The following is a 13,717-nucleotide window of genomic DNA, read 5'->3' on the forward strand; positions in this document are numbered from 1 at the left end:
CAGAATGGCTTGAAACGTTGAGAAAACATAAAATTAGCAATTCGGATTTTTTGATGAAAACAAACTTCTCCTTCGGGAAGTTAATTAAATGAATAACATATAATAATTACTATTTTTTACATTTTATGATTATTTTAATTGATCATTACAACTTTTACAAGTGTATTTCAATAATTAATTATTTTATAACTACTTAAGACTAATTTTATAATTAAATATATATTTTTCTGATTCTGATTAATTTAAATTTGGTTTTTAAAAAGTATGCGTGAAGGTAGTTGCGGCACCTACTACGCTATATAACTATGTTTATTTATCTATGGCTATGGAATATAATTTAATTGAGGTTAGGTTGATAGTGCTTAGTGCATAGAAATAGCCATATATTTATGACACTATATAAAAAATAAAACGTATATGATTTATATATGCCATATATATTCACAAATAATAGTATATTTGCCTAAACCATGTACCTGCCTAGTCGCATTCTAATTAACGAATTCAAACAAAATGTCAAAGTTCTAACTAATTTAGGTGCGTATTGAACTTTACATAATTGTACCGTCTTTATTATTACACACAATAATTAATTTATCAATTTAAAACTTATAGTTGCCCAAGTGAATACATTTTCAACAAAGCCTGAATTGAAAAGTACGAATGTGGAGCTCCCAAATGTATCACAATCCAATAATGATAAAAAAGCAAGTACACCAGTTGATTACAGATTCATATATCCAGAATTTCTTCCGGATCCGAAAATTGAATGGCGTAATGCAGTTAGAGAGAAATTAGAAAGAAAAGATATGTTAAGCCGCAGGGCCCATATTGACATACCAGAGTTTTATGTCGGTCTGTATCTTTATGTGTATGCACATGCAATTTCATGAAAGATGTACATTTTAAGTCTTAAATCATATGGACAGTGTGCTGCTCAAATTTATAATACTGCCCAACTTTTAAACTGCATTTCATGTTATAATATATCTATCTATCTATTGTTTAATTGTGTTATTAAATCTATTAATGTGACGAATTGCTTAACATTAAATGGAGTACATCTTATAATTAATACAACAATAACTAATATAACTATTATAAAAAAGAATTCCTTACTAATGTTATACTATTAGTTTATATAATAAATTTAAGGATTTTGAAAAAAAGTTCAATTAAACTGTTGAAAAAATTACTACTACTAATACTAAAAATCTATAAACTGATAAATGAAATAATAAAAAATCTTTAGTAATTAGAAGGACAAAATATTGTTACCTCAATGGTATCCTACTTTTGCGCAAGTAAAATCCATACTTTATCTTATCAATACAAACATTCACATTCCCTTTATAATTTTATCTGTACAGTATTAGTAATTACTTTCGCTATTTTACAATTATGTTAATTCTGCAGATTGACTCTCGTAATTATTATTTTAGGTACAATAATGGCAGTTACAACATCTGATGTTCATTCTGAAGGCAAAACAAGTCGTTTTGTAGGAATTTGTATAGATAGATCAGGTTGCGGCTTGCGATCGAAATTCATTTTAAGAAATGTTGTGGATCATCAAGGTTGTGAGGTAACTTTTTTTAAATATGCAAATCATATTTACTATGTTTACACCTAGATATTTAAAATAATGAAGGGTGCTCTTTGTAGGTGTTATATGAAATGTATGATCCTACTATTCAAAAAATTGAAGTATTGAGATTGGAAAAACGACTTGATTCCAAATTATTTTACTTACGTGATGCTTTACCGGAATTTAGTACATTTCCTCTGGACATGGAAGCTGAAATTTTGCCAGAAGGAGCACCAGTACCTGTGAATGAAATAAAGGTTAACATAAAAACATGCTGAAACATAATCTCAGTTTACATATATATATATATATATATATATATATATATAGTTTATTTATTTATCAGAATTTTGGCATTTTCAGGTAAAATTGAAACCAAGACCTTGGTTAGAACGTTGGGAACGTCAAGATCTAAAAGGCATTCAACCTTTAGAATTGCCTGAAAAATTCTTTATCAAAGCCAAGGAAAGAAGCACGCCTTGGGAAAAATATGATTTAATGAAGCAATACAGGTATGTAATTATAAAATTGTCTATTATATCCCTTATAATTAATTATTTCAATAACAATTCTTTTAATATATATATTATATTCCTTATTTTATAATATAATTTATTATGAAATTAATTATCTATTATTTCCCTTATAATTAATTATTTTAATAATATATATTATATTGTGTGCGTGTGTGTGTGTGCTTACGATTTCACTTTTTTTTTATTATTATTTACAGAGCTACTATACCAGAAGAGGAACAGAATGTTATATATGCTGAAGTTTATTCTGAATTGCATCAATTAGAGTTAATGAGACGCAAACAAAAACGAAGGAGAATCTTTGTAAAGCCAGTGAAAGCAGCATAAGATTTATGATGTTATTTATTATTGATTTAGATTTTGAATAGAACATGTATTATTTGCAACATTTCAAAATACATATATTAAAATAGAGTTATTATTTGGGACTATTACATATATATATATATATATATATATATATATATATATATATATTTGTAATATTTTTGCAGCCCAACCGTCGAATTAAAAAAAGGTTAAATAATAAAATTATTTATTCCATTAAACGTTTCGACACTTGATGTGTGTCATCATTGAGTCTAAAAAACATAACATAAATACACAGTTGATGATAAATATAAATATTTAAAAAAGGGAGGAAATTATACATACCAAACCAGGAAAAACAACAAAAAATTAATGTAAAATTGATTGAACACTAAATTTGTGTTAAATAATAAAATACTATTATATTAACAAACGAGAAATAGAAGGAGCCACATATTGCCCTCATATATTTAATGTTATTGATAGCAGTGCATTGTGGACACTGATCAACAATGCACTGCTATCAATAACATTAAATATATGAGGGCAATATGTGCTCCTTCTATTTCTTGTTTGTTAGTATAATAGTATTTTATTATTCACTTATTTTTTTTAACCTTTTTTTAATTCGACGGTTGGGCTGCAAAAATATGTATCAACGTCAACAAAACTATCATATATATATAAAATATATATATTTTATAATTATATATATATATATATATATATATATAATTATAAAATTGATTTGAACACGAAATTAAATCGATAACTTACTAGGAGATATACTAGGAGGTATCAAGTTATAGTTGTATACTCTTCATTTGTCTATGAGTTGTATTACTTTTGTGTATCTTAACTAATTGAAAATTATACCTAAGATTAATAAGAAGTGGTAGTCTTACGACTAAGTTTATTATTGATTAAAACTGTTAATCAAATACCTTTCGAATTAAAAAGTTCAAAACAAATTTAGCGCCAAAACTTTGACAGTTTAAACGTCACTTTGACAGCTCCATTATCAATTAGAGAATGGTTTCGTAAACAGCAGCAACGTTTTATATTATTAAACTTAGCATTTTTTTTTTTTGCTATTCTCATATGTTCTTTAAAAAGTATATTTCGAAAAATGATCTTAAAAGTATTATTTATATCATTACATATCATAGCATTGGATTGTTTCACCCATAGAAAACAATTACCCTCAAGTATGTTCTGGTTTTGATGGTAAAATAATTATATAAAATATGTAATGATACTAATTTCTTTATATGTTTTATATATTAGCTTACTCTAAAGAAAATGAAACATGGACAGGCAAATGGTTTCCGGCGAAACCAGATTTTTTAAATGATAATTTTAGAAGTGCCGAGAAAAATATAACCATAGAAGTCACACCTCAAGTGGATGATGTAGAAATATCAAGTTCATTTTGTGATGATGGTCAGGTAAATCAATCACACTCACACTCATACTCCGTATATACATACATACCTGTTCTTTAGAAAACATTAAGAAAATAAATCATTCTATGAGGAATCATTGTTTCAGACAAATTTAATAATGGATTGGGATGATGATCCAAGTGATTTCATATGCCTGACAACAGAACGTTATTCACCCAATTTTGAAGAACCACCATTACTTGAATTGTATAATGTACCGAAGGCATATAAACCTTATCCTGAATGCATGAATGTATCAATAACCTATGATGAAGATATTCCCACATTGTGAGTCTAGAAACATCATATGTGTTGTTAGTCTATGATTTTTTATCAATCTACACAATGTTTTCAACTCTACTTTTTACAGTGGCAATCATAGAATTGTATGGCCAAAGTATGGAGAATATGAATACATTCCTCGGCAGAGATGGTTGCATACAGTAGAGCATGGCGGAATTGTCATGCTATATCATCCGTGTGCTGATGAACAACAGGTGATGATTCAAATCTTATTTAAATTTCAGACTTTAAAAATAACATTACTTACTACTATTATAGGTAAATAAACTACAAAGACTTGTACGAAAGTGCCTTTATCGCCACGTTATAACTCCATCAAGAATGTTATCACCAGAGATGCCCTTAGCTCTTATTTCTTGGGGTAAAAGGTTACGAATGTCGTTTGTTCAAAAGGAAACTATTGTTGATTTCATAAAATCAAATGCTTTAAAAGGCCTTGAGCATCCATCTAAGGATGGAGAGTATGCATATGGTTTATTGGAAAAAGCTGAGATCATAAGTGACTTTAGTGATAGTACATTATGTCCAGGTCTTTGATTATTAGTTATTTTTAAATATAATGCATAATCTATTACAGGATATTTACAAACAGATTACAGAATATTAATAAAATACGCCTGTTTTAAGTTGTATTAGATTCTGAAGCAATTCTAATTAGATTCTTGGACATCAAAAACAAATATCATTGATTGTTATAAATTATATAATATTTGTTATTTCAAATCTCCGCAATACATTCTATTTTTGCTTTCATTAAATATTTGCTTACTAGCTTTTTTTGAATTTAATAAAATATACATAACATTTTATTATTGTGAGTATGTATGCAAGAATCTAATCAGAAACTGCACATGGAATGAAACATGTTATAAACTTATATACCAATAGGACTAGCTTTTGCATGCATTACCATCTCAATCTTTTTATTTTTATTTCAAATTATGATTTAATGCATTTAACTGTAAGACGCCGTTGATGCGTAATCTCATAATTTATTTTTTTCTAATTGGTATCTTATTTATTTCTGATTGGTATGGATTTTGTATAAAGTAAAAAAGCAATTCTGATGTCAATTATTTGATAATTATAAAATATTATAACAAAAATATATAATTCAAAATGTACCTTTTAATATTGTGATATTTAAAAAATAGAGAATTTTGTTACCGCTAATTGAAATATATAATAAAACTTTTTTATCATTTTTGGTTGTTTTATTTAAAAAAAAATTATATCATATATGTACTAAGAAAATTAGATATGGTATATTTCTTCCCTAAATTGCAGAAATTTTTGATGATTAATCGTATCATGTGATATAAGATTTTAATATATATGTATATTTTATATTGCTTTTACAATCAACATGAAAATTTATAATTATTAACGCTATCAATATTTTTTAGCTGTTAATTTAAAATTTGAAACGTTTAATAATCACACTATAAATTTATTAGTTACCTTATTTATGCCTTGCTTATGCGCATTTTGAATGGTGAGAAATTTTTTTCAATTTTGAAATTACTGGAGTAATTTAATAAATAGATGTATTTCATCAAATAAAATTATAATCCCATAAATGTATTCCATAATTCAAAGTAAAAAATAATTTAATCGTGTAAAATCTATTAGTTAACATACACGTTAACTTACGTGTTAACGTTCACGCCAATTTTAGCATTGCTTGCCATTTTCACAAAAAATATTAAAAGGTTTGAAATATTATAACTTTTGTATTATTTTAATTTAAAAGAAAACATCGGATTTTATTAACGTCCGGTAAAAATTGTCGGTGATCAAACGACCCGGATTGGTCAGGACAGTCCCGAATTTCCACTTTGCGGTAGATATTCAGATATTTCTAGAACCAATATTTTTTCCGGATTCCAAATATTTGAAAAGTTTCTTATTTTTAATATTCATTCTAAAAAAATATTTCAAGCGAAAGTATTTTTACAAATCAGAAATCGTACCGAATCAAATAAAATAAAATTTGTGTTCAAGCCTATTTAATTCGAATTTAATACACATTATAATTTAATTCGTATTTCATATATATTAATAAATATTGTATTATTTTACGGTTGCATCTGTGATAGAGATCTGATATAATACATTTATCTACAAAATTCGGACCTGACGCTTTAAAAAAGGCAAATATGAAAAAGAAATTTCCATTAATTCATAATTAAACTCTAAAAATACTACAAAGTATAAATATACATAAAGAACCTACATATTCTTTTAAAACTCGTGTTTTTTACTATTTTTTGTTCATACAAGATAAGATGTTACGAGTATACGTCTATAATTAGATGAAATATTTCCTTCAATATGGAACTGCAAATATTTAACGAAGCTGCAAACACTAAATATCATAAATTATTTACGGAATGAGATAAAAGGTAAAATCAGATGTTCTATATTAATAATTTTCACAAATTGAATTAATTTGTCGTTGTTGTTGGATATTGTATGTGCGAATATTTCATGTGTTTAAATATTGTTGAATGTTGATGGTTTGAATTTGATTCATTGGTGGTTATATTAATCGTTTTGTGAAGTGGAAACATGTCGGAAAATAAAGAAGAGCTAATCCGACACAAATATGAATATCGGGCGCCGGAGGGCGGTTGGGGTTACATGATAGGCCTGGGAATGGCATTATCATTTGTACGTTTGTTTCTTATTAATTTTACTACATTGAAATAAAATCATTAATTTTATTATGATTAGCAAAATTTAACTCATAACTACATGATCTTCTAAATATCTATATATTCAGAGCTCTACAATGCTCATTTTTTCTTTGATTTGTGACAAAAATATATTGTTTTTAACTTGTAATCAGAAGATGAGGAAAACTTATAAAAATGAAAATAAACCCTTTGGTAAAAATTGTATTATTACATTGCTAAATGTCAGTAGCATCTATAAAGATGTCAAGACATGCCGCTAATCATAGTTTTATAGCTATAGGAACAATTGAGGTTGTTGTTCCACATATGGAACTAGGTGCCTTGCCTTGTAGGGTTAAAAGTGTAAGCCTTACACTGAAAGGTATAAATAAAATGTATTGTCAAAATTCTGTAAATCTTTTAATGTAAAATGTAATGTATGTCTCTTATATGTAAAATGTAAGCACAAATGGTCATTAATAACAATTTTATGAATTTTCCTGGCGTTCCCCGAACTAAAAAAAACTGTACATAGGTATAAAACTATAAAACTAAAAAAATGCTTATGTAAAGAATGTACGTTATGGATAGTATAAATTATACCTATAGTATAGTTAGAATTGATTAGATTAAAATGCTTAAAAACGGTTTTCATAATTCTTTCTTGAATAGTTCATATTGCTATTTGATTATTGTCTAACTCACTTTTCTCTTTACTATAACCATAACGTATACTCGTAGTTAACTTTATGAACTTTTCCACATGGAAAGCTTTTGCTTTTTGTATAATCAAAAATTGTGCCAAAATTACTAACATTAAAGTTTCAAGTTGCAGCATGCTGATAAAATGCTAAAATAAATTCTTTAAAAATTTGATTTAATACATAATTAAGAAATCTGCAAATAAAAACAACCATGAATGAAGAAAATGCATTGAACATAAAAAATATAGTAACACGTAACTGATGTATTTTAAAAAAAGTGACTTCAGGTAATTGGAGGCTTGTGACTAAATTTTTATGCGCAATTTATAGAATTCTTTGAACTTCAAAAAGGATAAGTTTAAAGTAGTAAAAAAATAGATTAAATATAATAATAGCATCATGTTTATTTAAAAAAATAAATTTACAATATCTTAAAATTTCCTCTTTTAGTTTTACTTTCTAAATTTGCAGATCGTTGCATTATGCCCTGTTCCTTCATTTGGTTTAATTTTTGGAGATTTCCTAGATAGCCTAGGAGAAAAAACTAGTGCCTTGACGCTATTAAATAGCGCATTTTTTAGCAGTTTAGCATTTTCAGGTACTATAATAAGTGTAAATGATAATTATAGAAATTCATTGTATATATTATATACACAGTTAATACCATCTATTTTTAGGACTTTTAACCAATTCTTTATTCCAAAAATTCACATGCCGCCAGGTGGGCATTACTGGAGGGTTACTATTCTTTTTGGGAAGTGCCCTGACAGTTTTTGTCACATCAGTTGCACAAATGCTGTTTACATTTAGTATTATTCAAGGTGAGGATATATTTTGACGAATACTATTACTAGGATGTATTTACTGTGAAGCTGTAAAATACTCATAATTTGCTTGACATGAGAAAAGATAAATCGCTAAAAAAAAATCAACAATTATTTATGAAGAAACTATTTATAAATGATATAGGAGAAGCCATATATCATATGTTATGATTTTTATTTTTGATTATTTTCAGGAATTGGATTCGGCCTAATGATTCCAGCCGCATTCACCACATTCAATGCATATTTCGTAGAAAGACGTGCAATGATAATGTCCGCATCACAAACTTTAATAGGCGTAGGATCAATGGTATATCCATTATTAGTCCAGAAATTAATAGATAATTTTGGATTCCGTGGTATGCTACTGGTAATGGCAGCAATAAACGGACATGCCGTTTTAGGTATGGTTATGATGCAACCCGTAGAATACCATCGAATAAAAGTATTGGTGCCCGTGGAGTTGGATAATTGTGAGTAAAATAAAAGTCAAGTAATAACTAGCAATATTATTCATAATTATATTATCCATGAGACTTATTAACTTCCCGTAGGGCAAGTTATAGTAATCGTAAAAAAATCGAAAATGAAAATTTTTATATATCTTTACGTTTCAAAGGTTTCTGAATATTTTGGCATACCTTAGAAAAAATGGATGTATGTGTGTGTGTGTGCGTGTAAGTATGTATGTGCGGATACAAATTTTCGTCGTCGATTTCGGGAACACCGATCAACCGATCTAAATAATTCAAAAAACATTCGATTCATATTGATAAGGAGACGTGCTGATTAGTTCGTCAGCACGTCTCACATCTCTATGCAGTTTTTGCCGAAGGCAGGTCTAGCCGTTCCGAAGATACAGATATAGTGCCAAAAACGGTTACTCAGTTTTTAAGAGAACGGAGCGTCCGATTTTAATAATTCAAAAAACATTTTACTTGTACTGACAAGATAAAAAACTGTTCAAATTTTCATAAAGGCAGCTCTAGCGGTTTCGGAGATCTAATGAAAAAAGTAAAAAAATGCCATTTGGCAGTCAAAAATGATCATTAGACAGATGAACATCAAATTATCAGATATTTTATAGAGATTTTAACAATAAGTATAAATTTTGTTTGCATTCCTATGGGTTCCGTACCAATGATATTCGTTAGACGGCGACGCGGCGCTTACGCGCTTTCACATTTTGTCTCTATGCAGTTAAAGCATTACGATTGCTTTGAAAAAAAGTTCAGAATTTCCAAAATATGTCAAAATAAAAAAAACATATTACTTAGTACGTTTTTTCGATTTTGATGAATTTTTTGAAAAAAGAAATCTTTAAAGTCAGCGAATAAAGTGCAAGGCATCTATATTACTTGAATTTATAAAATCAAACACATTTCTAATACTTATTTTTATTTTATTATATAACATTCACGTAACGATTTTATTCAAAATCTTGTAATTTGTTAAAAGTATAATATATCAAATAGTAAATATAGTTGTCACACAATGTTTGATAAGAGTAAACATAGTTGGGAACTATATGGGAAAACTTCGTTATCTATTATTAAATATTAACGTCTAACATTTATCTAATTGTTAGACGTATAAGAATAGTATATCATTACTCAATTAAATTAAAACTTACTGCTGGAAACACTTCGTTTGATATTTTCATACAAAATGAAGGTAACATAAAGTTTTATAATTTTTTTAAGAGTAGGTTCAAAGTTCAACGCAAGTAGTTGTCGAATGATCTGTGTTTTTACTGAAAATAGATCATTACCACCTCTTAATAAATAATTACCATTTGTTGTACCACTACATATTTTCTAATGCTATAAAATATATTTTATTAAAGTGTGAACATCAACTGTAATCATCTACAAAACACAGAACATACATGAGCTTTGGCATTGTTTCTGATTAGAATCGTTTAAACGCGAAGCTTGATGATTTTTTATAATTCAACCGCTTATCGAAGGCCTAAAATGTTTTAGTTTGTTATTTAAAATGTTAGTTCATACTTTCAAATCTATCGTTTTACAATATTTAGAGCAGGTTCGAATTCGACTGAAAATAGATCATCACCACCTTCTAATAAACAATTTCAATTTGTTGTACCACTACATATTTTATGATGATAACTTAATAGTATTACATTGTCAATAGTGGATCCAAACGGCAAACAATCTGAAGATCCAGCAAATGGAAAACCATCCAATGAAACTCCTCAACAATTACCGCGAAAGGAAAGTCATTCCCATGAACCTTTATTATTCCAAGGAAGAAAAAGCAGTAGACAGCATAGTATTGTAAATAAACTACCACTGCACATAACAGATTCACCAAAAGCTAGGGATATAGAAGGCGTAACTCCTGTTAAGATGCTTCAATATGAAGAACATAGAATGAGAAGACGTGGATCTTCCATTTCTAGTTTAGGCAATTGGACTGGAGCAGTCATTGTCAGTGATAGCACTGCACCGGTAGAGAAGAAATCTAGGGGAAAATTGTAAGTATCTATTTACGTAATAGATCAAGGCTTCATATATCATATCGCTGCCGCCGTAGCCCGACATCAGGCAACTTTGATGTCAAATTTCCACTTGTGGTTATAGATCATAAAATAGCTACAAGTGGAAATCGTCCTTATAGACAGAGTTGCGTCACTCAATCATATGTAAAGCTATTAGACGTAGGAGCTAATGTATAATAAATCCATACATATAATAGGAAAATGGTGAACCTATGGGTTGCCTCTCATAATAATACCTAAGATCATAAGCATTGAACCAAACAGCTTATAGAACATATGAATCGTAAAAAAAAATATTATATCAAATCAATTTTGATTGATTATTTATTAAGGATACTCGGTTAATTCAAATATTTTAACATTGTTTTACTGTATTTTAGGCAAGTTATCGTTGACTTTTTGGATTTGACTTTGTTAAAAGACTGGATTTATGTAAATATGGTTATTGGAGTGACATTTGCACTATACTCCGACATAGCATTTTCTGCTATTCAAACAATGTATCTGTTTGCATTAGGTTGGTCAAAGGTAAGGCACAGAGTTGTAGATTTTTAATATTATTACACTACAGCAAAATATATAGTAAATTGAAAGCAATAGCAATCACTCGTAAATTAACTGTTATAGTAGTCAATAAATAATTGGGATTTGTCCAACTTCATTCATGAAGTAGTGACCCCAATATGTAAAAACCAACAATCATCCGCAGAAATTCTCATATATGACTAATTTTAAATTATTCTATGTGATTTAGACTGATACAGCAATTTGTGTGTCTGCCGCAGCAGCTGCAGATTTGTCATCAAGGATGTTTTTGGCAGGAATGACTGCTTGTGTTAAAGTCAGCAGTAGAACAGTATTTTTAGCGGGAGCTTTATTCTCAGTTTTCGCACGTATAGGTAAAGTTAATAAGTAGAAGTAAATTTATCATATCACGAAACAGTTTAAACAGTTCTGTTAATTTTATACAATTTCAAATTATTTCGTTTTATTATAGTGTTCTTGTACGTGACTGACTTTACAATGATGCTTATAATATCAAGTTTTTTGGGATTCTTCCGGACATGGATTCATGTGCCTTTACCTTTAGTATTTGCCGAATATTTTTCACAGGAGAGATTTCCTTCAGCATACGGGCTGTTCATGTTCTTGCAAGGAATAATGACATTGGCTTTGGGTCCAATCGTTGGTAATTATAATATTTTATTATAAAAGCTCCTCGATGAGTTCAGTGATATTTCATATTTCAATTATTCTCGAACATACAAATCTAATTTTGTGAAATTTTAGGATTTATTCGAGATGCAACACACAGCTACATAATATGTTTCCATGCCTTGACTGTGTGTTTACTCATTTGCTGTATACCATGGCTTGCCGAGATGGCTTGGTTAAAAATGAAAAATAAGAAATAAATTTAAGAATTAAGTTAATATTAATGGAAAAATTATATATAGATTATGTGAATTTTACCACACGTGTTATATATCTTTATAAAAGTAATTTATAAAGGATTGTCACAGAAAATATAAATGACAAAATAAATGTTAACTATACTTGTAAGTAGCACTTTGCCTTAAGGCAAGTTGCATAAACATTCCGATACATACACGTAATAAAGAATTAAGTTTCTACTATTTAGATAAAACATTCAACCGTTTATGAAATTAAATGAATTTGTTTAACACATTATATTTTATATATTTTATTAAAGTGTGAATGTCAACGGTAAACACCCACAAAACACAAAAGTTACAAATGCTTTGGCAAAAATTCTGATTAGAATCGTTTAAACCCAGGGCGTCATGATTTTTTATAATTCAACCGCTTATCATAAGCCTAAGATATTTTAATATGTTATCCCATACTTTCAAATCAATCAGTATACAAAGTTTCATCAAAATCAAGAACTTATCAAGAATCTTAAGATTTTAAATTGACAAAATTTAAGAAAAAAACTAGATATTTTAACTACACGTTCAACAAACACTTGAATATATTTTACTTCTTATTTATTATTTTATGAAAAATAATTTAATCAATCCGAGAATTTGTATTACAGAAATAAAAAACTAAATAAAAAAAAGCATCTTGAGGTCCTAAATTCTTAAAAAAAAAACAAACATTATTCTTGGAAATTGGTACATTTCGGCGATTGGATTAACAAATAAAGTAAAATAACAAGGTTGGACGTGAATTTTATAAAACTAAATATTAATAGTCTAGTCATTGTAGTAAGTTCATCTCGGGATTGTAAGCTGTAAGTCTGTAAATACCCTGAAAGTTGACTCAAAACCTAAATATGGCAGGGTGTACGTACCATATGTAGATTTGAGACAACTTTTAGGGTGCTATTTTTAGGGTATTTACAGCTAGGTATCTCAAATTCCGGGATTCTTACCTAATTTAAGCTTAAATGACTAGACTATAAGTCTCATTGGTCTCATTGCGCAATTGTATTATATTAGTATGTATTTCCTGAATTTAATTATTAGAGCCAGAATACCCGATAAATGAGATAAATTGATTAAATGATCTCTCTTGATCCACTCTTGATAATTTCTTTTGTTGCACTACCAATATATCCACTAACACGAGCGCAGACGATATTTGTTCAAATTTGTCAAATACAAACTTACTTATACCCTTGTTAAGACCTAATAATTCTGATTCAATTCATTGAATTAATTTCAATTATTTATAACATGATTGACGCTGGTGGATCAAATTGTCGTATGTAATGCAATGTATTGTTTTGCGTACGCAAATAATCCTTGGCCCGTAAACAATATGACTTTCCTTTATT

At 28.2% G+C, this 13,717-nt stretch overlaps 3 protein-coding genes across 3 annotated transcripts; all 3 read left to right on the plus strand.

Annotated features, from left to right (window-relative positions):
• Positions 1 to 353: 353 nt before the first annotated feature.
• LOC113372720 (39S ribosomal protein L19, mitochondrial-like) lies at positions 354 to 2,467 on the plus strand. The gene is made up of 6 exons (XM_026613067.1): positions 354 to 537; positions 616 to 855; positions 1,443 to 1,585; positions 1,666 to 1,845; positions 1,952 to 2,100; positions 2,322 to 2,467. Exons 1-6 carry the CDS (start codon positions 471 to 473, stop codon positions 2,449 to 2,451), a joined length of 909 nt encoding a protein of 302 aa, XP_026468852.1. The 5' UTR covers positions 354 to 470; the 3' UTR covers positions 2,452 to 2,467.
• A 1,016-nt stretch (positions 2,468 to 3,483) lies between these two features.
• Positions 3,484 to 4,793, plus strand: LOC113372723. Its single transcript, XM_026613071.1, has 5 exons — positions 3,484 to 3,641; positions 3,721 to 3,881; positions 3,985 to 4,166; positions 4,249 to 4,375; positions 4,440 to 4,793. Exons 1-5 carry the CDS (start codon positions 3,563 to 3,565, stop codon positions 4,716 to 4,718), a joined length of 828 nt encoding a protein of 275 aa, XP_026468856.1. The 5' UTR covers positions 3,484 to 3,562; the 3' UTR covers positions 4,719 to 4,793.
• Positions 4,794 to 6,646: 1,853 nt separating this feature from the next.
• Positions 6,647 to 12,326, plus strand: LOC113373813 (monocarboxylate transporter 7-like). Its single transcript, XM_026614087.1, has 9 exons — positions 6,647 to 6,854; positions 8,035 to 8,161; positions 8,241 to 8,384; positions 8,582 to 8,860; positions 10,545 to 10,887; positions 11,292 to 11,439; positions 11,666 to 11,810; positions 11,909 to 12,100; positions 12,202 to 12,326. The coding sequence occupies exons 1-9, from the start codon at positions 6,753 to 6,755 to the stop codon at positions 12,324 to 12,326; spliced, it is 1,605 nt and encodes a 534-aa protein (XP_026469872.1). The 5' UTR covers positions 6,647 to 6,752.
• The last annotated feature ends 1,391 nt before the right edge of the window (positions 12,327 to 13,717 follow it).

Source organism: Ctenocephalides felis, unplaced genomic scaffold (genome assembly GCF_003426905.1).
Source record: "Ctenocephalides felis isolate EL2017-DRISC unplaced genomic scaffold, ASM342690v1 CF-g0.4_SCAFFOLD_01604, whole genome shotgun sequence".
NCBI classification, from domain to species: domain Eukaryota; kingdom Metazoa; phylum Arthropoda; class Insecta; order Siphonaptera; family Pulicidae; genus Ctenocephalides; species Ctenocephalides felis.

Bases quoted from the DNA above. Each gene is read 5' to 3' on its own strand.
- LOC113372720 (XM_026613067.1), top strand. From the start codon at position 471: ATGTACCTGCCTAGTCGCATTCTAATTAACGAATTCAAACAAAATGTC. The intron at 538-615 runs GTGCGTATTGAA...TAAAACTTATAG, and splicing joins CAAAGTTCTAACTAATTTAG to TTGCCCAAGTGAATACATTT. The intron at 1,846-1,951 runs GTTAACATAAAA...TGGCATTTTCAG, and splicing joins TACCTGTGAATGAAATAAAG to GTAAAATTGAAACCAAGACC.
- LOC113372723 (XM_026613071.1), top strand. From the start codon at position 3,563: ATGATCTTAAAAGTATTATTTATATCATTACATATCATAGCATTGGAT. The intron at 3,642-3,720 runs GTATGTTCTGGT...TTTATATATTAG, and splicing joins TAGAAAACAATTACCCTCAA to CTTACTCTAAAGAAAATGAA. The intron at 4,167-4,248 runs GTGAGTCTAGAA...TACTTTTTACAG, and splicing joins GATGAAGATATTCCCACATT to TGGCAATCATAGAATTGTAT.
- LOC113373813 (XM_026614087.1), top strand. From the start codon at position 6,753: ATGTCGGAAAATAAAGAAGAGCTAATCCGACACAAATATGAATATCGG. The intron at 8,861-10,544 runs GTGAGTAAAATA...CATTGTCAATAG, and splicing joins GCCCGTGGAGTTGGATAATT to TGGATCCAAACGGCAAACAA. The intron at 11,440-11,665 runs GTAAGGCACAGA...TATGTGATTTAG, and splicing joins TTGCATTAGGTTGGTCAAAG to ACTGATACAGCAATTTGTGT.